Below are 24793 nucleotides of genomic sequence, written 5' to 3'. Positions count from 1 at the left end.
AAGACTTTGCAAAACTTCAAGTCCTATGATTCTATAGCAAGGGTCCTCAAACTAAGGCCCAAGGGCCGGATACAGCCCTCCAAGGCCATTTACCCGGCCCTCACTCAGGGTCAGCCTAAGTCCTTAAAGCACACAACAACAACAATCCTATCTCATCAGCCCAAAGCAGGCTCACACTTTCCACTGAAATACTAATAAGTCTTTATTTGTTAAAATTGTTCTTCATTTTAATTACTGTATTGTTTTTAAGTGGGTTTTGCACTACAAATAAGGTATGTGCAGTGTGCATAGGAAATCATTCATGTTTTTTTTTTTTCAAATTATAATCCAACCCCCCAACAGTTTGAGGGACTGTGACCTGGCCCTCTGTTTAAAAAGTTTGAGGACCCCTGTTCTATAGCATTGAATCATGCCAGTTAAAGTGGTATCAAACTGCATTAAAGTAGTATCAAGGATGTATTGTATTTGAAGGTCCATTTCTTCAGCAGAGTTCAGCAATGCTTGTGAACTCCACAATCGTCTGTCTCTTTCCCTTGAAACACAGTGACCATCAAGAAGTGACGCTATGGTGTAAGTCATTTTGACACAGGAGGTACCAGTGAATGTGGAAGGGAAACCAGCTACATGTTTTGTGGAAATGTTTTATGTTTGTGATGTGTTTTCCAGTATAAATATCCATTAACACACTAGATAAAAAGGGATTAGAAGACAGGCCACAGGGTTATGTTTATGCATGCCAAAATGCATGCTTTTCTAAAGATAAGCAATGATAAATCCGTTTTCTATAATTTTGGATTTAAAATTGTATAATGTTTCAGAGAGTTATGCAAGATTTATATAACTGTTGGCAAAGGGGGAGAGAGAGAGAGATCCATAATGTAGCTTTTAAAATAAAATATTGGATGTGAAATTTTCGGCAAGTTAAAAACACTGTGCCGTATTTTAATGTTTAAATGGTTTAGCTTTTTGGTTTTGGTGGGACTTTAAAAGAAGAGATGGCTCTGGAGAAGGGGAGCACAGAGGTGAATGTAAATAAAAGAGGGGAAAATGTATGCCTATATAACTGTATTTTTGCTCAAATAAACATGTATTTTAAAATTAGATGGTTTAGCTTATTTTCTAAGTTTAATTATAAAAGCTTGACATGTAAACAATTCTTTAAAAGTCCTCAAAAGCGTTATAGGAAATTCCACGAAAGAAAGGGGGAAAAAGGAGGTAAATGAAAGGAAGTTAGTCTCAGACCTAAACTGAAGCTTAGGAAAGGAAAAGAAAGAAACCTCTTACAATGGCCAATGATCTTTCTGAAGAACCGGATTTTGAAAACCATCTGAACAAAACTGGCTAATATTTATCAGCAGCTGCCTCCATAAAAAAGGAAGTTGCAAAAAGCCTATTTTTATTTATCACGTTAGAAGCAAATTGTTATAGTGTATAAAAAAACCACAAAGTCAAAAACTTGGCATTATACTAGGTTTTCTTTGACCAGAAGCTGGCTACTTGGAGTGCCTCTGGTGTCGCTGTGAGAAGGTCCTCCATTGTGCATGTGGCAGGGCTCAGACTGCATTGTAGTAAGTGGTCTGTGGTTTGCACTTTTCCACATTCACATGTTGGAGACTCCATTCTTTAAAAGTCCTCAAAAGCGTTATAGGAAATTCCACGAAATAAAGGGGAAAAGGAGGTAAATGAAGCCCCATTTCTTAAGGTTAGCTGCATTTCGTGGTGCCAGAGCACAGTCTGTTCAGTGCTTTCCAAGTCACCCTGTCTTCTTTGTACCCAGGAGGGAGTGTCTCATCCGGTCTCACTCATTGATTGAGGTTCCAGGTTTTAGCCTGCCACTTTTGGACTCTCGCTTGCTGAGATATTCCTGCGAGTATCTCTGTAGATCTTAGGAAGCTATTTCTTAATTTAAGGCATTGGCGAGATGGCTGATATCCAAACAGAGGATGGGCTGAAGATGTCATTACTTTCATTATCCTTGATCCTTTCATTACTGGCTGCTACTTCATGACGGATGTCAGGTGGTGCAATACCGGGTAAACAGTATAATTTCTCCAGGGATGTAAGGCGTAGGCATCCCGTGATAATGCGGCATGTCTCACTAAGAGCCACATCCACTGTTTTAACATGGTGAGAGGTTTTCCATAATGGGTGTGCATATTCAGCAGCAGAACATCTGAACATTAGGAAGAACTTCCTGACTGTGAGAACTGTTCAACAGTGGAACTCTCTGCCCCGGAGTGTGGTGGAGGCTCCTTCTTTGGAGGCTTTTAAATAGAGGCTGGATGGCCATCTGTCAGGGGTGCTTTGAATGCAATTTTTCTGCTTCTGGCAGGATGTTGGACTGGATAGCCCATGAGGTCTATTCCAACTCTATGATTCTATGAGTAGCAAAGTGTAAGGGCAGTTGTCTTCATTGTTTCTGGTTGCAATCCCCAGGTTGTGCTATTTAGCTTTCATATGATATTATTTCTAGCATCCACTTTTTGCTTGATAGTCAAGAAGGGCCTCTTGTAAGTCAGAGCACGGTCCAGGGTAACTCCCTGGTATTTTGGTGTGCTTCAGTGGGATCCTTTCCCAGGTAATCCTCAGGGCTCGAGATGCTTGTCTGTTCTTAAGATGAAAAGCACACATCTGTGCTTTAGATAGATTAGGAATCAGCAAGTTTTCCCTGTAATAGGCAGTAAGAACACCTAAAGCTTCTGAGAGCTTCTGTTCAACTGTTTCAATGCTCCCTACTTGAGCGGTGATGGCACGATCGTCAGCATAGACAAAGTTCTCTGTCCCTTCTGGCAGTGGCTGATCATTTGTGTAAATGTTAAACATTGATGGAGCAAGCACGCTCCCCTGAGGCAGGCCGTTCTTCTTTTTTCGCCATCTGCTTCTCTGGCCCTGGAACTCAACAAAAAAGCCTATGATAGGGTTGCCATACATTGGAGAAAACTTGAAGGCAACTCTAGCAATTACTACAGTGTGCAGGTTTTGGCAGAATTTCTAATATTGGGCACTTTTTTTAAAGGAACTATTGAGTATTAATGGTCAATCATCGTTGTTCTGTTTGGAAACTGGCACAGGTTTTTGACTGTTGGATGTAGAATAGTTTCTGTGTGACAAAAAAACATTGTATTTCTTCAGTCCTAAGACGCTATCGTTTTTAAGACACGTGCTAATTTCAATATCACCAACAGGAAAAAAAGCTTTATAAGAAAAGCACTTGTGAATTTTTAGAGATATTTATATGGGGGAAAAGTATGTCTTAGAAGTGACAAAGTAGGTTTAATAATATCTTGTTATTTCTGTTGCTGTCTCGGTTTTAGTTACATACTGGGCGTTATGGAGGAATTATGCCTCCTTTCAATGTTTGTTTAGCCATTTTAAAAACATGTACCTCCCTTTCTACTAACATGCTTTCAAGATAGTGGTTTCAAAATTGCTTTCAAGGCATAAAAACCATATGTTAGCCAGTCCTCAAAATAAGCAATGTTTTATCTTTCCATGCAATGGGTTTGGAAGCTGTTAAATCCAATTTGTTGATCTTTTATGCAATTAGAATGTGCCTTTTCGATTACAATCCTCTTAACTCACTAACCAAATCTATATGTATATATGTTTAGTCATCACTTGTATGTAATGCTCAGGGTGCATTTGTGTATATGGAGAAAATGGAGTGAGCTATTATCATACCCATTTTACTGTGATTGAGTCATTGATCTGAGATCTGCAAGAGAACGAAATCTTAATAATGGGCACCTCACCGCCACCCCTTTGTGGAAATTACACTATGTAACACAATTTTTGTTCCTATGTTATAAATGTCATTTCCTAATTGGTTCTGTCATAAAAACAAGGGAAAAGTTTATTAAACTTCAAAAACTTTGTGTTGTCAAAGGTTTTCATGGCCGGAATCACTGGGTTACTGTGATTTTTGTAGGCTGTACGGCCATGTTCCAGAAGCATTCTCTCCTGACATTCCGGCCACATCTATGGCAGGCTTCCTCAGAGGTTGAGGGATCTGTTGGAAACTAGGCAAGTGAGGTTTATGTATTTGTGGAAGATCCAGGGTGGGAGAAAAAACTCTTATCTGTTTAAGGCAAGTGTGAATGTTGCAATTGGCCACCTTGATTAGCATTGAATGGCCTTGAAGCTTTGAGAGTGGCTGATTCCTGTCTGGGGGAATCCTTTGTTGGGAGGTGTTAGCTGGTCCTGATGGTTTCCTGTCTGGAATTCACCTGTTAGACTACACAGAGAAGCCATTGAAATCCACAAGCATGTGAATAATTTCAACAGAAAGGAGGAAACCATGAAAACGAACAAAATATAGCTACCAGTATTTAAACAACTCTAAAATCAGTAGAGTAAATAAAGAACAACACTAAGAAAACAGAGGAAATCCAGACAGGAAACAATTGTGGACAGCTAACAAATCCCAACAAAGGATTCCCCAGGCAGGAAGCAGCCAGGCTTTGAAGCTTCAAGGCCATTCAATGCTACTCAAGGTGGCCAATTGCCACATTCACAGACAAGAGTTTTTTCTCCCACCCTGGACATTCAACAGATATATAAACCCCACTTGCCTTGTTTACAACAGACCTCATAACCTCTGAGGATGCCTGACATGGATGTGGGCAAAACGTTAGGAGAGGATGCTTCTGGAACTTGACCATACAGCCCGGAAAACTTACAGCAACCCATTAAAAAACTTTGTTTTTGCGGGACATCCTGCAGCATATTTTGCTCTAGTTTTTCAATGAATCTCATCGAGTCTCAACCAATTCAAGATAGTTTGTGGCATCCACAAAAATGAAGTTCCTGGAGTATAACAACTACCTTCAAAGTAAGCACTGCACAATTAAACAGGAAATAACACTTTCAAACCAGAAACAGATTTTTTTCAACATTTGTTATAGTGTTTATCTATTCAATCTTGATGTAAGTGGAATTTACACATATTGTGTGCTCTCATCTGCTCTAAATTATGGTGCATAGCAAGTGGTTCACCTTTAGAAAGGCTCTGTGCTGCCCTTATTTTGAAAACCAGCATTTTGCAAAGAAAGAAAGAAGCAGCGAGTGCTGGATTTGCGTACATGAATTTCAGGTTCACTGAGAATTGTTATACAGGTTCTAAAATTAATTCTAACCCTTCTGCGCAAACCTTTAATTATGTTTGGAACACGTTCCGGGCTAATAGCCACAGGAAGGACAGGGGTGGCTCGCATTTTTGTTTCCGAATTGCCTTGACCTCTTTTGCTTACAAAGAGGTTTAAATGAAACCTGGTGCCTAAAGGTAAGAACAAATATGCAGCGAGACAGGTAGTTCATGTCTTGGATTCTAATTTCTACCCATATTGAACACGCCTGCACTGTAGCTACAAAAGGGTGGTTATTTATACCAGCCACCTCTTGATAACATTTTTTCTTTGTGTGTGTGTGTGTGTGTGTGTTTTCTGCTTAAAATCATTATTCTATATCAGGAAGCTTGGGCTGCATCTACATTGTAGAATTAATACAGTTTGACAACACTTTAACTCCATGGCTCAATGCAATGGAATCCTGGGATTTATAGTTTGGTGAAGCACCAACACTCTTTGACAGAGAAGGCTACAGACCTTGTAAAATGAAAATAAACAGTATTCCATAGCATTGAGCCATTGCAGTTAAAGTGTTATCAAATTCTATTAATACTTTGTATGGATCAGCATTTCTCAACCTGAGGGTTGGGACCCCTGGGGGGTCATGAGGGGTTGCCAAAGACCATCAGAAAACACAGTATTTTCTGTTGGTCATGGGGGTTCTGTGTGAGAAGTTAGGCCCAACTCTATCGTTGATGGTGTTCGGCATGCTCTTTGATTGTAGGTGAACTATAAATCCCAGCAACTACAACTCCCAAATGTCAAGGTCTATTTTCCCCAAACTCCATCTGTGTTTATATTTGGGCATATTGAGTATTCGTGCCAAGTTTGGTCCAGATCCATCATTGTTTGAGTCCACAGTGCTCTCTGGATGTAGGTGAACTACAGCTCCAAAACTCAAGGCCCACCAAACCCTTCTAGTATTTTCTATTGGTCAGGGGAGTTCTGTGTGCCAAGTTTGGTTCAATTCAATTGTTGGTGGAGTTCAGAATGTTCTTTGATTGCAGGTGAACTATAAATCCCAGCAACTACAACTCTGAAATGACACAATCAATCCCTCCCTAACCCCACCAGTATTCAAATTTGATGGTTGGTGAATTATAAATCCCAGCAACTACAATTCCCAAATGTCGAGGTCTATTTTCCCCAAACTCTACCAGTGTTCATATCTAAGCATATTGAGATTCTGTGCCACGTTTGGTGTAGATCCATCATTGTTTGAGTCCCCAGTGCTCTCTGGGTGTAGGTGAACTACAACTCCAAAACTCAAGGTCAGTGCCCACCAAACCCTTCCAGTATTTTTTGTTGGTTATGGGAGTTCTGTGTGCGAAGTTTGGTTCAATTCCATTGTTGGTGGAGTTCAGATTGCTCTTTGATTGCAGGTGAGCTATAAATCCCAGCAACTACAACTCCCAAATGACAAAATCAATCCCTCCCCAACCCCACCAGTATTCAAATTTGGGCATATTTGGTATTTGTGTCAAATTAAGTCCAGTGAATGAAAATGCATCCTGCATATCAGATATTTATATTACAATTCATAAGAGTAGCAAAATTACAGTTATGAAGCAGCAACTAAAATAATTTTATGGTTGGGGGTCACCACAAAATGAGGAACTGTATTAAAGGTTCACTGCATTAGGAAGATTGAGAACTACTAGTATAGGTGAATCTATATTTCTGAATCAAGCAAAGCTGGGATTTCGTATCAGTTGTGTCAAATCAGCCAAGCAGTTGCAACATTTCTCATTTTGTAAAATTTACCCTCTTAAAGAGGGGCAAAAAGGCAAGGAATGCAGACTGACAGGTAATGACAATATTTCCTGTATATCAGGTCTAACACATAATTTGTCTTCTGGCTTGACAGAAAGCAAACCAAAACAGAACTGCCATAATATCATAAACGTACTTATTGCTTTATCACAGCAGGTTAATTACCAGCTGCAGTAAATCAAAAGGTTGACAGTTCAGAGCTGGGTCAGGGTGAGCTGCTGACCTTCAGCCCAGCTCCCCGCCTACCTAGCAGATCGAGAACAGCAATGTGAGTAGATGAATAGGAAGCACATTAAGTGGGAAGGTATTTTAGACATTTCATAGGAAAAGTTTACAAACAAACAAAGCTCTTTGGCAAGGATATGGAGCGACAACACCCTTCTGTGGCCGGAACCGAGCACAGCCTCCAAAAGATGCCAAATGATGAGAAAAAACCTAAATATACCTCTATCTGTTGCCTATCTTGTCATTGTATAATCAGCATTGAATGTTTGCTGTATTTGTGTTCTGTAATCTGCCCTGATTTCCCTTCAGTGTGAGAAGGGTGGAATATAAGAATTTAAATAAATAATAAATAATAATAATATTGTCTTAAATGTCTCTCTTTATCGTTGATAATGAAGACAGTTCATATTTTCTTTTAAAAAGCAATAAAATATGTAGATTACCAATAGTATATCATAAGTCAGAGATCACTATAGATTTCTTGTGGTATTAAGCAGTATTAAATAATATCACCATGATTAGTTTTTGAACGGTTGATAAATAATTCATTGCAGATCTCAAAATTGTAACCATTCCTGAGGTTAATGGGGCTTCACTGTCAAATTAGTACAAAACTTCCAAGACATGGCACCCAAATTTGTGGAAGAACTTTTACCAATTGCAGCTAACAGTTTTAAGTTTTGGAGAAACACACAGATATAAAGAAGACACAACATAAACCACTAAATTGCCTTCCAACCTAACATTCCAGTAGAGCCTTAAAATGTTATGCTATAACATAATAACAGAGTCTCCAAGCTGGCTTTTTATACTTATCCACCCATGAAAACGTTTCCCCAGAACCAATCCTCATTTTCTGCTTTCTCCAGTTGGTTGAATCGCAGCTTGAGAAGGATGACGTGGGGAAAAGGGATGAATACTGTAGGAAAAAGGAGAATCTTTTTCCTCTGCTGGTGTCAATTCTGGCAATTTCTGCTAGTAAATAAAGCAGTGGTTCCCAACCTTTTTTTGACCAGGGACCACTCTCCAGCATTAGAATAATAACATTATTGAGTTGGAAGAGACCTCGTGGGCTATCTAGTCCAACCCCCTGCCAAGAAGCAGGAAAATTGCATTTAAAGCACCCTCGACAGATGGCCATCCAGCCTCTGTTTAAAAGCCTCCAAAGAAGGAGCCTACATCACACTCTGGGACAGAGAGTTCCTCTGCTGAACAGCTACCAAAAGGTTTACGAATCAGTTTTTGGACAACTTTAGATTTGGTTGGGTTACTTGGCATGCTGATTTAGAAAATTGCATTGGATAGACCAAATCATCTCTAGTTTCTGATACAGAACATATGCCATCCAGTAGTTGCCATCTGCTCGCCCGTAGATAACAATATTTAATAATCTAGATCTGATGTGGTAGTGGTAATTTTTTGTGGGTAGTCATCCTCTCCCCAACATCCCTGTTGCTTCGGCACTATAAGAGGGTTGTGTGAGACCAGTCACTCTCTTTGCTGCGTGGTTTTGAGGCAACGGTGTAGTAATGTGAGACCATTGAGCATGTTTTTGTTCTGTGGGACCACTGTTGGTCCATGGACCACAGTTGGGAACCACTTAAATAAAGGAATCCAGTTCTGCATGTCTGATGCCTATCTTGGTCTATTTGTTGTGCACCTTTGAGTCGTTTCAGACTTATGGAAACCTTAAGGTGAACTTATTATGCGGCTTTCTTTGGAGAGAGTGTGACTTGGCCAAGGTCATCCAGTAAGCTTCCAAGGCTGAGTGGGAATTTGAACCCTGATCTGCCAGACTCTTAGCCCAACACTCACACCATACTGACTCATTGATCAACTTATGTCCCTTTAATGTCGAAAGTGGGAGTCTGGGTAGCCACGTTTATTGCTGTTGTGCGCCTTCAAGTATTTGGCGACTCATAGGGTTTTCTGGGGCAGAGAGCATGTGACTAGTCCAAGGTCACCCAGTTGGTTTTCACAGCTAAGTGGGGAATTGAACCCTAATCACCAAAGTTGTGGTCCAACCTAGCTGAAATTTCATCTCTTTGGACTCTTGGAAGAAGTATAGATTTTCCAATCCCTTTGTCCACTTTTAGGTATCAAATAACCACTTATTTTATAACTGAATCAGACCATTGGTCATCCATTCTTCCTAGGAGTACTTGTTCTAGCTGTGTCATGGATCCCATTTTGGAAGAAAGACAAACTATACGTTAAACCAACACACAAATGAATGAAATTAACCCTAACTGGTGTTGAGGAATGTTGGGAGTTGCAGATACACACTCTACACATCCCTGTCTGGGACAAGCCTCCATTGGAGCCTTCGAACACTTTGTTTCTTGAAAAGTATTTTCCGATAACAGAGCCATTGTGCTACTTCCTCAATAGCACAATGTCATTCTATCTACACTTTTGTATAGACTTTGAAAGTTGGAAAGAAAGGAAGAGATATTGTGGGAAATGACATAGATTGTGACCATTTTATTGGCCCTTCTCTGCTCCAGGTTGCCCAGGTGTGACCTAAACTTAGGTTGCCTGAGTTGTTCCGAGCATCACCAGAAGTCCTTACTTAAAAACTTATTATTTCATTATTCATTTCTGCTTATTTAATATTTGTTTTTTCATTTTTCCCCCTAGATAAGCAACATCTTATTTTTTGTTTTGCCACCCATATGTATGTGTTTATTTCGACAATATGCAACCTGCTTCAACAGTGGAATATATTTAATATGGACCCTGCTAGTGGTGGTTGGTAAGTTTTTCTATGTCTGTCCATACCGTGACCTGAAACTTTAGGGTATTAAAGTTTATTTAATTTTATTTTTAAAAAATATGATGCATACTTGGGGGTTAAAAAACAAGAATCATTAGCATTCCAAATGTTTTGGAATACGATTTTGACAGTTTTTACAATTAGCCATTTTGTTGGGGCTTCTGGCAGTTGAAGCCGAAAACACCAGGTGGTCAAGGGTGCATCTACTCTGTGGAATTAATGCAGTTTAACACCACTTTAACTGCCATGGCTCAGTGCTGCGGACTCCTGGGAGGTGTAGTTTGGTGAGGCACCAGCACACTTTGGCAGATAAGACTATAGACTTTGTAGAACTACTATCCCCATGATTCTGTAGTATTGACTCATGGCAGTTACAGTGGTGTCAAGCTTTATTAATTCTACAGTGTAGATGCATCCTTAGGCTTCCCATCCTTACTCTAACGTTTGGAGTTTGATCTGCCAAATTCACAAATACAACCCATGCTCCTAATAAAAATTTTCAACTTGATGCCACTTAGATAATTTCAGTGCACAGTGATATATGCTGAAATAAGATAACTTCAGTTGCTACAAGATACTCTAGGATTCAGCAGATAGTGAGAAAGAATGGTTTGTGAATCCATAGTGGGCAAACTAATTTAATTTCCATAGTGGGCAAACTAATTTAATTTCAGTTATTTTATTTATTATACTTGTCTGTCAAGCTGTCTTTTCATGGGCACCTGATGCAGTGGCCTACAACTGAGAGCATTAGAAACTATTTTTAGCCCAACTCCATGTTTACTTATTTGGAGACAAGCCCCTCTGAGCATAGTGAAGCACGTGCATTTAGAGTAGTAAACAAGAATAGGATTGGGTTGCTGTGAATTTTCTGGGCTGTCTAGTGATGTTCTAGAAGCATTATCTCCTGACATTTTGCCCACATCTATGGCAGGCATCCTTAGAGGTTGTGAGGTCTGTTGGAAACTAGGCAAGTGAGGTTTATATCTCTGTTGAATGTCCAGGGTGGGAGAAAGAACTCTTGTCTGCTGGAGGCAAGTGCGAATGTTGAAATTGGCCAACTTGATTAGCATTGAAAGGCCTTGCAGCTGCAAAGCCTGACTGCTTCCTGCCTGATTCAACAACACATTGACCTTCCACAGTAAATAAACCTCACTTGTCTAGTTTCCAACAGACCTCACACACACTGAGGATGCCTGGATGTAGGCCAAATGTCAGTAGAGAATGGTTCTGGAACATGGTCATGCAGCCTGGAAAATTCACAGCAAGCCAGTGATTCCAGCCATGAAAGCCTTTAACAATGCAAGAGCAGGATTAGACAGCACATTGCTATAACTAAATTTCTGTTAAGAAGATCACTGTGCAAATGCAAAAGCACTTATAAGACTGGAAGTACCAATCAGAAGGAAGGAAGAAGGGAGCGAAGAAAGGAAGGAAGAATTGAAAGAGGGAAGGAAATAGGAGGAAGGAAAGGAGAAGGGAAGGGAACTGATACTTTTTTCAGCATCATCTGCTCAACCACTATTTTTTTTTGCAAGATATCTTCATTTGCTGGCATACTATAATTCAGGAGTTGAATCTGATTTAGAAGTATACATTGCTTTTGCTGTTTTTACTCAGTCCAATGTCATGAGCAGAGTTTCTAATTGACGAGTGAGTCAACACTGCATAGCGGTTAGGGTTGCAAAAATCCATGGTCAAGTACCAATTTATCTATGAAGGTAAATGGCGAGGAGATGCGCTACAAACACTTTTCTGAGCCCTTGGGGAAAGTGTGTCATTGCTGTTAACATTATAATAAATCAATTTCATTAGTCAAGATGGCATCATATAGAGACAAGCACTCATCTTTCCCCCCATGTGATGGAGCAGAAGGTGAGCACGTGGACTATTGGAGTAATGAGTCTGGAGGAACAGTAGTTCTCTTTCTTTCGAAAGCTTATCATCTCTTGAGTAAGATCTCTGATGGAATAATTGACAAGTATGCATGTGCAGGAAAAAATTCAGAATTACTCAAAGCGAATTCCAAACATCAGTTTGTTTTCTATCCCTTTAATTACTTTTTGTTGGCTGTGTGTTTCAATGGCTTAATTTTAACTTTCATTACAAAACCATCTGCTGTTCTCAAGACGAGTATCTGCCTGCCAAAATGACCGTTTGCTTTTTCAATGTTCCCTTTTAGGAATTGGGTCCGTTTACTTCCATGCTACGCTTAGTTTCCTGGGTCAGATGCTTGATGAACTCGCTATACTCTGGGTCTTAATGTGCGCTCTGGCGATGTGGTTTCCCAGAAGATATTTACCCAGAATGTTTAGAAATGACAGGTAATATATCTTAAGGTCCTGGTTTTCCAACATTTCCGCTTTGCTATCATGGCTCCTACTTTCCTGAAAGGAAGAAAGCAAATGGAAGACATGGGAGAAGAAGTATAGAAATGCAGGATTCACAGGTTGCAAGAAAGATGTGGAACAGCTGTTGTGTTTGGAGACACTTTCCTCCAAAGCAGGGGTGTCAAACTCATTTACATCAAAGGCCACATCATAATAATACAATAATAACATTTTATTTATATTCCAGCCTATCTCCCTGAGGGTACTCAAAGCGGGTTATAGCATAAATACAGACAGAGGCAAACATTTAGTGACTTGATACAATGAAACACAAAGGCAAAGGCTTCCTCTTTTCATCTCTGGCTCTTGAGGCCGTGCTCATCTCCATTTCTGGGGGAGGTGCTCATCTCCATTTCCTCATCTCCATTTCCAAGCCAAGGAGTCTTCATTGTCTGTAGACACCTCCTGGTTGTGTGACTTTCACGACTGCATGGAGCACCTCTTTGCCTTCCCACCGAGGCAGTACCTATTGATCTACTCACATTTGCATGTTTTCGAACTGCTAGGTTGGCAGGAGCTGGGGCTAACAGCAGGAGCTCACCCTGTCCTGCACATTCGAACTGCCAACCTTCAGGTCAGCAAGTGTAGCAGCTTAACAATTTAACTCACTGTGCCACCGCACCCCTAATGGTTGCCTTCAAAGCGCCATTGAATCCATGGACAGAGAATCTGTGGATACAGCATTACATTTTGGTGCTGTTGGGTTGTCAGTGCTTCTGTGATCTGCATGGTGTCTGTGGAACAACTTGCCAAAAGTGATCCGACAGATAAACAAGGTGTCAGAATTTAAAACCAGTTGAAGACTCAGCTCTTCCGACAAGCCTACCCAGTCAGTCATGAGTTTCGATTTCCCTTCTGTTACCACTGTATGTCAATTCTGTGTCTGTGTTTGGTATAAGTTTTCACACAAATGCACACACGTGTGTGTGTGTGTTTATCTTTGAAATTTTAGTAATTTATGTTCATTTGTCTTTTGATTTGTTGTCAGCCCCAGCTTCTGCCAGCCTAGCAGTTCAAAAACATGCAAATGTGAGTAAATTAATAGGTACCACTCCGGCCGGAAGCTAATGGCACTCCATGCAGTCATGCCAGCTACATGACCTTGGAGGTGTCTACGGACAACGCCGGCTCTTGGGCTTAAAAATGGAGATGAGTACCAATCCCCAGAGTCGGACACAACTGGGCTTCATGTCAAGGGGAAAACCTTTACCCTTTACCCATGAAACTCACCTCACAAGATAACCTTGAATCTGGTCAGGAATTGCTATGTCGCAAGCCAAATTCAAGAAGGTTTTCCAAAAGAGCAGTATCTTGCAAACAGAACTTGGAAAAGTTATTTTTGGATGACAACTATCAGGATCCGTGATCCAGGTCTCTGGTTCCAAATCTGAGAGTTCTAGTCTTGAAAACTTATCTTCACTGTTGATGTTTACTTTTGTCTTGGTGGTGATTACTTACTGTGATGTTTCCTTCACCATCCTATCCTGTTTCGCATTATCATTATTTTCAAAGTACCCAAATTTGACCTTCCCGTTGCAGTGCTGCCGTCGCTGGCTCCAGAGAAACACCACAACCCAAAACAAAAACAACCCCTCTCTTAAATAGCTCTGGGCCGTAACCCAATCTTGTGACTTGATTACTCTTGTATGAGACTTGTTTACGCTGTGAAATTGCATGCCGCCTGCTTTTGCCAAGATGCTGACAGTCTTCTCTTCCCGCCTCCAGAACCTAAATAAATCTCAGATTTTGCTGCTGTTCCCCTTCCCCCCATTGCCTCTTTCTCCAAGGCAGGCTTCTAACACCCAAAAATAGGTGGCAACTTCAGAACGTTCTGTGCGGTTCTATTATCCGGTTATTTATAGATCATTAATCAGCTAATAAACCCTTCAGCATGCCTGCAGTTGTTGCTCTCAGCAGACCACTTACAAGTTTACATTGTGTGCTTGGATCTGTACATCCAAAGGTAAAATACATGTTCAAAGTGTGTGCAGCATGTGACTCCTGAAAAATGTATGTTCTGTTAAAGCGCCAAAAGGCCTGATCTCATCTCAGCTCCAGCTTCTGGGTGTTTTAAAGAAACATGTGCTCCATTTTGCAAGAGTGGCTCCTTCATATTTGACGAGAGGCATAGTGTTTTGGAGTCTCTCCGGACCCAGGTGCAAAATGTAAAGTGAGAATGGACTCCCATTCTCCTATGCTATTCTGATTTGCACAGAATAATATTGGCCCATATCCTCATTTCCTGCTTTGTGTGTGTGTGTCAGGAGCAACTTGAGAAGCCGCAAGTCGCTTCTGGTGTGAGAGAATTGGCTGTCTGCAAGGACATTGTCCAGGGGATACCCGGATGTTTTTACCATCCTTTGGGAGGCTTCTTTCATGTCCCTGTATGAGAAGCTGGAGCTGACAGATGGGAGCTCACCCCGCTGTCTGGATTCAAACTGCCGATCTTTTAGTCAGCAGTCCTGCCAGCACAAGGGTTTAACCCATTGCGCCACTGGGGCCTTCTTTCCTGCCGACCAACAGTTAATAGTATTAGGAGTCTCTGCCAATGGAAGTTCTGAATGCAGCTGAGCTTTTTTCAGTTTCCCACTTGCTGTTATCAAAAGCCATGTTTTGTTCTGTTCCATTTTGCTGTCATGAAAGGTTTATCTATTCTTGTTTTGCTTTCTTAATTAAAAAATATGATTCTAGTCAGGGACATTAGAAAGTTTTAAGCAGAATCCTCAAGGCTCCAGGAGGTAGTCTACTCCTACCACAATTTAGCTCAACATTGGTTCAGGAGGTACCTGAACTTCTCTGACTACCTTGCTTGGATGCAGCTAATGTGTGGCCATGCTTCCTGTTACAGTGACTCCTTATTTTGATTCCCGTAGATACCAAAATCTGTGGATTCACACATCCCATTATATGCAATGGAACTGTAGTAAAATAGTGTCCCTTATATAAAATTTCAAAATTAAAGTTTGCTTTTTGGAATTTATTTGAATATTTTCAAGCCACGAATGGTGGATACAAAATCTGTGAATACAAAGGGCCGGCTGTTTTTGCCCTCATAAGCTCTCCTCTCAGACCCCTTCTACAGTGCCATAGAGAGAAGGACCAAAACTAACAAAATGAAGTTCATCAGAGACAAATGCAAGATACTCCACTTAAGCAGAAAAAATGAAATGCAAAGATACAAAATGGGGGACGCCTGGCTTGAGGGCAAGATCTTGGAGTCCTCGTGGACAATAAGTTAAACATGAGCCAACAATGTTATGCGGCAGCTAAAAAAGCTAATGGGATTTTGGCCTTCATAAATAGGAGTATAATTCTAGACCCAGGGGAGTCATACTACTCCTCTATTCTGTCCTGGTCAGACCACACCTGGAATACTGTGTCCAATTCTGGGCACCACAATTGAAGGGAGATCTTGACAAGCTGGAATGTGTCCAGAGGAGGGCGACTAAAATGATCAACAGTCTGGAGAACAAGCCATATGAGGAGCTGGGCATGTTTAGCCTTCAGAAGAGAAGACTGAGAGGAGACATGATGAGGGTTATGGATAATTATTTGAGGGGAAGTCATAGGGAGGAGGGACCAGGCTTGTTTTCTGCTGCCCTGGAGACTAGGATGTAGAACAGTGGCTTCAAACTCCAGGAAAGGAGATTCCACCTGAAGATTAGGAAGAACTTCCTGACTGTGAGAGCTGTTCAGCAGTGGAACTCTCTGCCCCGGAGTGTTGCGGAGACTCCTTCTTTGGAGACTTTTAAGCAAGGCTGGATGGCCCTCTGTCGGGGGTTCTTTAAATGCAATTTCCCTACTTCTTGGCAGGGGGTTGGACTGGATGGCCCACGAGGTCTCTTCCAGCTCTATGATTCTGTGTAAAATCCAAATTATCTGCTTTGAACTGGATTATATGGCAGTGTGGACTCATAATCCAGTTCAAAGCAACTATTGTGGATTATCTGATTTGATAATCTGGGTAATATGGCAGTGTAGAGCCAGCCTCAGTAATAGTGGCCTATTAGTTCTACCTGTAGTTTCCAGAAGGAGGGGAGACATATATGGACGATTCCAATAGTGATGAGTTGTCTTCCTGTAGACAAAATCTATTTTTTTATTTACTCCCATTAAAGCTATTTTATATAGTAAGCTGGCATTCCTTCTCCCTTGCTCCACTTTGGTGCCAAAATGTTCCTTTCCTGGCCTTTGCTGTAGACCAGAAAACAATGGCTTGCCTAATGGCATCAGTCCACAAACCACTGCTTTGAGTTTTGCAGATTTAATCTACAGGTGGAAGCTAGATTGGATCCCATCATTTCGGGATTTAGTCCTTGTTTTAACGGAGGTATCCTGGGTGCGGAGCCCTGTTCTTAAAACAGGCTCAGAACCATGGATGGTTATTTTGATGGACAAGCTGTCACTTGTTGTAACCAAGATGGGATAAGTAACTCTGCTCTGCCCTCCTGATCTTACCCCATAAGCTTTCCTTAAAAGTATTTATATTTGTGACAGTACCACCATGATTATAGATGTCAGTCAGAATCAGCTATGAGGACATCTAGCTTACAAGAGGATGCAAACCTAAAATATTTATTTCATGACGTTGAAGGGGTTTTTGCAGGATGCAGTCTTTCAATATTTTGAAATTCTTTAAGGGACTTGTATACAAGCTGTCTCTCAAAGGTTTTGTGTTTCGAAAACATGTTTGAGTTGGATATATGCGGGGGGGGGGGGCAGTAATGAAGGATGTAAACCAACATTTTGGCATAAGATCTTTGTTGCTTCTACTTGTTTAACACTTAAATTACACTTTTTGAAAATTATTATTTAGGGGCCGGTTTAAAGCTGCGGTGGGGATCCTTTCTGGAGTTACTACTTGCCTTGCCTTCATTAAGCCTGCCATCAATAACATTTCGCTGATGACTTTGGGTCTTCCCTGCAGTGCCCTGCTTGTGGCAGAACTTAAAAGGTAGGAGCCTACCTGCCCGTTTCTTTGTCTGACTGCCGATGATGAACCAGCTCTGTAGCCTCGTGACATTAGAAAGCTTGTTAAATGGAAATTACATGCAGGAAGGTAGAATTTAATACCTAGAATTAAAGTGTAATACGTTCTCTTGTATGCCCGCAGATATTCCAAATACCCTGAAGGTGGTTGCTTTGCAAGATCACACCAGTATGTGCCATCTGAAGCATGGGGTGTTTCAAATTTATTCACCTTATTTTGCTTTGTAACCTACCCTGCTATAAAACCCCAGTGGTTGGGTTAAGAAATCAAGTGGTCGAGCCTCCTTTCCCCCCCTGATTATTCTTCAAAGCTGTCAATTAAATCTTTACAAATGGGCTGAGAAAGGGAGCCTATTCTGCTATATCAGTTTTATATCCTAAATGCCATGCATTGCCATTTAACCAGTACCATTGCAAATCAGATGTTTCAACTCAACTGCATTGTGATTAAGGATAGCCTATGCAATGAGTAGTACAGGCAGTTCCCAAGTTATGAACAAGAGGTTTGTTTCCAGGAACCACAGTGGACATCAAAATCCTTGGATGCTCAGGTTTTATTATATACTAGCTTGGGGACCCGGCGTTACCCGGGTTATTTGAAAAAATCAATTTTTAATTGTACAAAATGCATAAGGTATGGGTGAACTACAACTCACATCATGCCAGGTTAACCCCAAAAAACTCCCAATACTTAAAGTTTGTTATGTTGGACAAGTTTGCTCTAGATGCATCATTGGTGGGGTTCAGTGTGCTCTCTGGCTGTAGGGTAAATTACAACTCCCACTATGGTAAATCAGTCCCCTCAAACCCCTCCAGTAGGTTGTGATAGTCTTGGGAGTTCTGTGTGCCAAATTTGGTCCAGGTCCATCATTGGTGGAGGTCACAGTTTCTTTGGTTGTAGGTGAACTACAACTCCCAGAAAGGAAGGTCAGTTCCCCCCAAATCTCTCCAGTTATAAAATGTCGGCATATCAGGTATGTGTGCCAAGTTTGGTCCAGATACATTTGAGTTTGGGTTCACAGTGTTCTCTGGATGTAGGTGAACTACAACTCCCCCAAATGAAGATGAATTTTCCCCAAAGGGAGAGGCAGTGGGTGGGGTCATGCAAATTCCACACCAATGGAGAGAGTTAAGAAGATACATTCTGTTTTTCAAAATGTCTCACAGTGTGGGGATAAAAATAGAGCAACTTCTGTTGATTTAAAAAAGGTCCGTTTTGTCTATTGGTATAAAGGAGCCTACTTCTCTGTAGCAGGAGTTCCACAGTTTGAAGCCATCACCAATAGGTTTTAATAACCTTCAAACTCTTGTGTTGTTCTTAGGTGTGACAATGTGCGAGTTTACAAGTTGGGACTTTTTTCTGGACTCTGGTGGATGTTGGCACTCTTTTGTTGGATCAGCGACAAAGTGTTTTGTGAGATCTGGTCATCATTCAACTTTCCATATCTACACTGTGTATGGTGAGTCTTCTCTCTGGATCTTAGACTTTTGCTCCCTTTTAATATTTCTGTACTCTCCACTCTTCAGTGTTACATAAGGGCTGCAATCCTGTATGTCTCAGCGTAATATAATGCTTCCAAATGCAGAATTGTGCTATGTTGAGCCTTTTACCACCACAACCCTAATGTAGAGCTCCCTATCAATGGCCAGTCTGTGTCTTTTGGAGAGAAGGTAGAAGGATTGTGTTTGACTGTGTCCCTATAGCCCAGTGGTTCCCAATCTTTGGTCCATGGACCACCAGTGGTCTGCAAGAATTAAAACATGGTCTGTGGCCTCCCCATTACTACACCATTGCCATGAGAGCTACTGGTCTTGGGAAACCCTCTTATAGTGTTGTGGCTTATTAAATATGATTTTCTGTAGACAAGCAAATGACTACTGGATGGCATATGTTCTGTATCAGAAACAAGAGCTGATGTAGTCTATTCAATGCAATTTTCTGAATCAGCACCCCAAATTACCAAACCGAATCTAAAGTTGACCAAAAACTGATTCGTAGCCCTTTGGTATAAATGTTGGAGAGTGGTTCCTGGTCAAAGTGGTCCCTGGTCAAGAAAAGGTTGGGAACCACTGCTATAGCCAGACATGGATCAATTACTTCATCTGCTGGGGTCCATTGAAGTCCTTTAGTGGTCTCATCAACAAATGTAGGGAGCTCCCGGTGGTGCAGTGGGTTAAACCCCTGAGCCGGCAGGACTGAAGACTGACAGGTTGCAGGTTCAAATCCGGGGAGAGGCGTATGAGCTCCCTCTATCAGCTCCAGTTCCTCATGCGGGGACATGAGAGAAGCCTCCCACAAGGATGATAAAAACATCAAATCATCCAGGCGTCCCTTGGGCAACGTCCTTGCAGACAGCCAATTCTCTCACACCAGAAGCAACTTGCAGTTTCTCAAGTTGCTCCTGACACAACAAAAAAAAAAGCAACAAATGTGTTCATTTTACATCTGTTTAAGCTTCTGCAACCCTGTATCCAGTCTCTTTTGGGCATGGAATGGTTATATGATAGGCTGTGGCTCCTCAATAGTAGGTCTTGGGGATGTCTTTGTTTGCTGCAGAAGGAGAAACGGAACATCAACTTCTGTGGTGACCAAAAATAGATATATGCAGGCTAACTTACGCCTGTGGGTGCCACAATCAAAACTCTCTAACTACACAGATATCTATAAGTACAATGTAAATACACAAATGTCCTGTTGCTTTAAACTTCAGCAAAAGTATAAATTCAGTTAATCATGAGAATACTCAATTAATTTATATAGTGCACAAGCATAGGGAACAAATGCAATGCGACTATTTACAATGGTGTAACAAACATAATATTCATGTTTTCCAAATAATGAGTCAGATCTTCCAAAAGTCATGTGGACAAACTTTAACATATCCAAAATAGTCCCATGTGAGTTCAAGATGAGATAAAAAGTCTTGAGAATAGTACAAGGATTCCCGGGTGTTTATCGTCCTTGTTTCAGGAGGAGTATCCCTTTTTCGGGTTTCTTTCAAGGTTTCTATAATTGTTTGAAATAATATCTTTTGAGGCTTTATAAACTGAATTCCACTTGGGGAATGAATCGCTCTTCTGTGAGGTTTCAAAAGGGTTTCAAAAGGCTTTCATTAGGCCATTCGGGCGTCCCCTGGGCAACGTCCTTGCAGACAGCCAATTATCTCACACCAGAAGCAACTTGCAGTTTCTCAAGTTGCTCATGACACAGATTTTTTTTTTTGCAGAATCATAATGAGTATTAGCTATATTTTCAAGCAAATGAAAAATGTCAGGCCTAAGTGTTTGGTGTTGGACTTAGCTTTTGTTTCTCCTCTTTCATCTTCTCAGGCACATCCTCATCTGCATTGCTGCTTACCTGGGTTGTGTCTGTTTCGCCTACTTCGACGCCGTTTCTGAGATCCCCGAACAAGGCCCTGTCATCAAGTTCTGGCCCAGTGAGAAGTGGGCTTTCATTGGCGTTCCATATGTCAGCCTCCTCTGTGCCCACAAGAAATCACCCTTAAAGATTACATGAAGCTTGACATAGATACAGAGAGAAGGCGGTTGAACTACATTGACGTGTTTTTATCCTCTCTTAGCCTCTCCCTCTCTCCAAACTGTGTGATTCTCTTGAGGACTTTCCCCCCACCCCACTTCTGACTTGCAAGCACACAAAATGTGCAATGCAGCAAGACATCTCCTTGGAACCCCTTCTTTGGAAATCCCCCAATCCCCCTTGATTTTGGTGGCTCTGGAACTTTTCTATTAAAAATCTTCTTGTTTGGCACACATTGTGCTGTGTTTTCCAAATGCTTTCTCGGGATAGAATGACACATAATGGGAGACCGGATCCATACCCTCTCAACCCCTCGAAGGTGTATAATTGTGTGACAACATCAAATCTATCCTGCGTTCCACTTCTATAGCTGCGTCTTCCTCATGGAAACTCAGGACATTTTGGTATCATGTTGTACCAGTTTTCATAGCATTCTTGAGAACTGGATGTAGTCACATGTGTGCCATACTGCCTAGCTTGAGACTGTACTTGAAGCTTTTGTAGGTTCTGAGGGTGGTATTACATGTGCATTATTTCTGTTGCTAGTTGGAGATGTAGCCATAGGATACAGCAGTTATAGAAGCCTTTTAATAGAACTGCTTTGTTGTTTCTACACCTCCACTGCCTTTCCCCCCTCCACTTAACGCAGATTTGTAAGGAAATCAACAGTGATAATGAAAAGTCTTCTAAACCATATTGGAGGAAAGTGGGTGTAAAAATATTGGAAAAGCTGGGAGTAGGTGGGGGTTACTCCCACAATTATTTTGTTTCAGAATTAGGATTAGCAACCATTCTGCCATAGGAATGCATCTGATACATGGTGAACTCGCTCTCACACATTTTTTCCCTTAACAGTTTTAGTTTTTGTGATTTCTAATAACAGTTTGATCTTGATTCAGATTGGGTTGCCATGTCCCACATGCAGACATTAGCTGATGATAATAATGCAATATTGACCCCTGTTCGGCCTCTTCTTAAAAGCAAATTGGCAAACCATTACATATATGTATGTATAAATATATATAGTATGACACCCATATCCATGGGGTTACATTCCAGGATTTCGTGAGGATACACAGAACTATGAATAATAATAAACCTTATTGAAAGGAAGAAAACCAAGGACACCATAGAGTAATGCTGAAGGACTGGAGGGACATATTCTTGTGGATGCGGATAAATGGAACCAGATAGTGATTTATTTATTTATTTACTTACTTACTTTATTTGTATACCGCTCTTCTCAGCCCTTAGGCGACTCAAAGCGGTTTACAACAATTTAGGTATACACAATACAAAATCATTAAGCAGGGGTAGTCAGTTGGCAATCTTACTTAAGTACCAGGCAGATTTGTCCATTGCATTGTGAAAATGTCACTTGTACCCATTCAGAGGTACGATTGAGGCTCACTTATCCTTCTCTGTTCATCCAAACAGCAGCAGCATCAGGTACAGCAACTTCAGTGAGAATTGTCAACTTTGACTTATAATGTGTTTTTCCAGGACCATGAAGCCAGCCATGCCTTTGTGCTTTTGTGTAGAGTTGTGGGCATAGCCGTCACCTATCAATTGCAAAATCATTTCACCTCAGCATGAAACTGGATCACCATCTGCTTGATTGAGATTTGGCAGTGCCAGTAGACTGAACAAATGGAAACAGACTGTTTCCCCTCCTGAAGCTTCTGAAAGCCATACATACATATTGGGGTGCCACCTCCCATGTGCAATCCCATGCAATGTGCATTTTAGAAAGATTTATTCTTCTGAAGAACTGAGATAGGAAGTCCTTCAAACGGATAAACAAGTCTTCAGCTTTGGGGTTAATGGCAGTCATTTCAAGCCAATGGTGTTCTGTGCTCCATGTCCTTATAATATAGGACATGGAACATACAACTCAATCCTAATAATTATATGTTATGGCTCCAGGATCTCCAAAGTCATGGCTATTTTCTGCTCAGTCCAAGATTTTGAATGACCAGATCTACCAAAATGCACATCTGCAGAGGTTGGAAGACTAAGTTAGTTCATTTACCACACTTCTGGGTTTTACTTCCATGATTTATGGCTACTTGTCGATATTTCAAAGTGAATAAATAGAAAACTATCAATTGATTTTTAATGTGCTGTTGAAACAACCAAACATCTGCTAGTTTTTATTAACATGTATGTCACTACACTACTTCTTACCTTTCATTGTATGCGTAAGTTGTAATTTTATTCCACCATCCTACCCACAGTTTCAAGAAATGGGATGCTTAGAAAGGAGGAAAAATAATGTTGAGCCAGCTATGCTCTTCGTAAGAAATTGTATCTTCTGTGCGAAAGAACTGATGATGGAGGCTTCTTTGTTTTCTCCCTTTTCCTTTCCTTTCCCCTTTTTCTCCCCCCTCCTCCTCCTTCTCTTCCTTTCCCCCTGCTCCTCCTCCTCCTCTTTCTCTCCCTCTTCTTCCCTTTCCCTTTCCCTTCCTCCTCCCGTCTCCTCCTCCTTCTCTTCCCCTTCCCTTTTCCCTTCCTCCTCCTCCTCTTCTCCTTCTTCTTCTCTCCTCCTTCCTTCTCCACCTTCCCTTTCCCCTTCCTCCTCCATTTCTTCTCTTCCCCCTCCTCCTGTTCCTTTCCCCTCCATCTTACCTTCCCTCTCCTTCCTCCTCTCCTCCTTCCTCTTCTTCCCTTTTCCCCTTCCTTCTTCTCCTCCCTCTCTTCTCCTTCCCTTTCCCCTTCCTCCTCCTTTTCTTCTCTTCCTCTTCCCCCTCCTCCCCCTGCTTTTCCCCTCCCCTCTGCTTCCTCCTCCTCTTCTTCCTCTTTGTCCCTTCTCCTTCCCTTCTCCTCCTCCTTCTCTTCCCCTTCCCTTTTCCCTTCCTCCTACTCTTCTCCTTCCTCTTCTTCCCTTCTTCCTTCTCTACCTTCTCTTCCCCTTCCCTTTCCCCTTCCTCCTCCATTTCTTCTCTTTCCCCTCCCCTCCCTGTTCCTTTCCCCTCCCTCTCCTTTGTCTTCCTCTTCTTCCCTTCCCATTCCCCTTCCTTCTTCTCATCCCTCTCTTCCCCTTCCCTTTCCCCTTCCTTCTCCTCCTCTTTCTCTTCCTCCTCCTCCTCCTGTTCTCCTCCTTCTCTTTCTTTCCCTCTTCTACCCTTCCCCTCCCACTCCTTCCTCCTCCTCCTCCTCCCCTTCTTCCACCCTTTTTATAAGAATTGATATCCAAAGAGTTTCACACTTCAAAAGCAAAACACAAAAGACAAATATTAAAATGAAATTAAACTAAAACAAGTATCGAAACAAGACAATTACAAACAAATAAAAAGCTATTAATGCTTTTAAAATCTCTCCTCAGCTGTAAATATATTTGGAACAGTTAAATAATGCGCAAGCAAAGTTCTTGGAAAAAAAGATTAAAAGATAAATTGCTTTCCCAAAAAGTCTGATAGATGATTGCTGCATTAATCTATCTAAACCCTGGACTTTTCCAACAAAACAAATGAACTCAGAAAGGTCAAAGTTTTAATCTTTTTGGCCACAAAACAATTTCAGAGAGGGTTTGTGGACCAGCAAAAACTCCTTCAGTGCAGTTTCCCTATTAGGTCATGCTAGCTGTTCAGTACCAAGAAAACATTAAATTGAAGGAGCTGTCAGCATCCAAGATATATCAAGGTTTCTGCCCTTCTTGGTATAGGGATGGGAGTTGTGTGGTTCTCCAAAGGTGCATCTACACTGTAGAATAAATGCAGTTTGATAGCACTTTAGCTGCCGTGACTCAGTGCTGTGGAATCCTGGAAGTTGTCGTTTGATGAAGCATCTTCCCTCTTTGGTAATGAAGGCTAAAGACCTTGTAATGCTTCTATTCCTAGGAGTCCACAACAGTGAGCCATGGCACTTAGATGGTGCCAAACTGCATTAATTCTTCAGTGTAGATGCACCCTTAGTGTTGGATTACAGGTCCCAAACAACTGATTGGAACACAGCCACATGGTATTGCCTGTAATTT

General features: G+C 41.3%; 1 protein-coding gene across 1 annotated transcript in view; it reads left to right on the top strand.

Moving 5' to 3' along the window:
* ACER2 (alkaline ceramidase 2) overlaps positions 1-21050 on the top strand; it is a 30206-nt gene extending 9156 nt beyond the window's left edge. Inside the window, exons 2-6 of the mRNA XM_060762435.2 lie at positions 9765-9879; positions 12083-12224; positions 17107-17244; positions 18602-18739; positions 20610-21050. Of these exons, the coding sequence (XP_060618418.1) occupies positions 9765-9879; positions 12083-12224; positions 17107-17244; positions 18602-18739; positions 20610-20796 (720 nt within the window). The 3' untranslated portion in view covers positions 20797-21050. The remainder of the gene's footprint in view (positions 1-9764; positions 9880-12082; positions 12225-17106; positions 17245-18601; positions 18740-20609) is intronic.
* Positions 21051-24793: the final 3743 nt, after the last annotated feature.

This window comes from Anolis sagrei, chromosome 2 (assembly GCF_037176765.1).
Source record: "Anolis sagrei isolate rAnoSag1 chromosome 2, rAnoSag1.mat, whole genome shotgun sequence".
NCBI classification, from domain to species: domain Eukaryota; kingdom Metazoa; phylum Chordata; class Lepidosauria; order Squamata; family Dactyloidae; genus Anolis; species Anolis sagrei.
The sequence above is the reverse complement of the archived record's forward strand: the minus strand, read 5'-3'. Positions and strand labels throughout refer to the sequence as shown.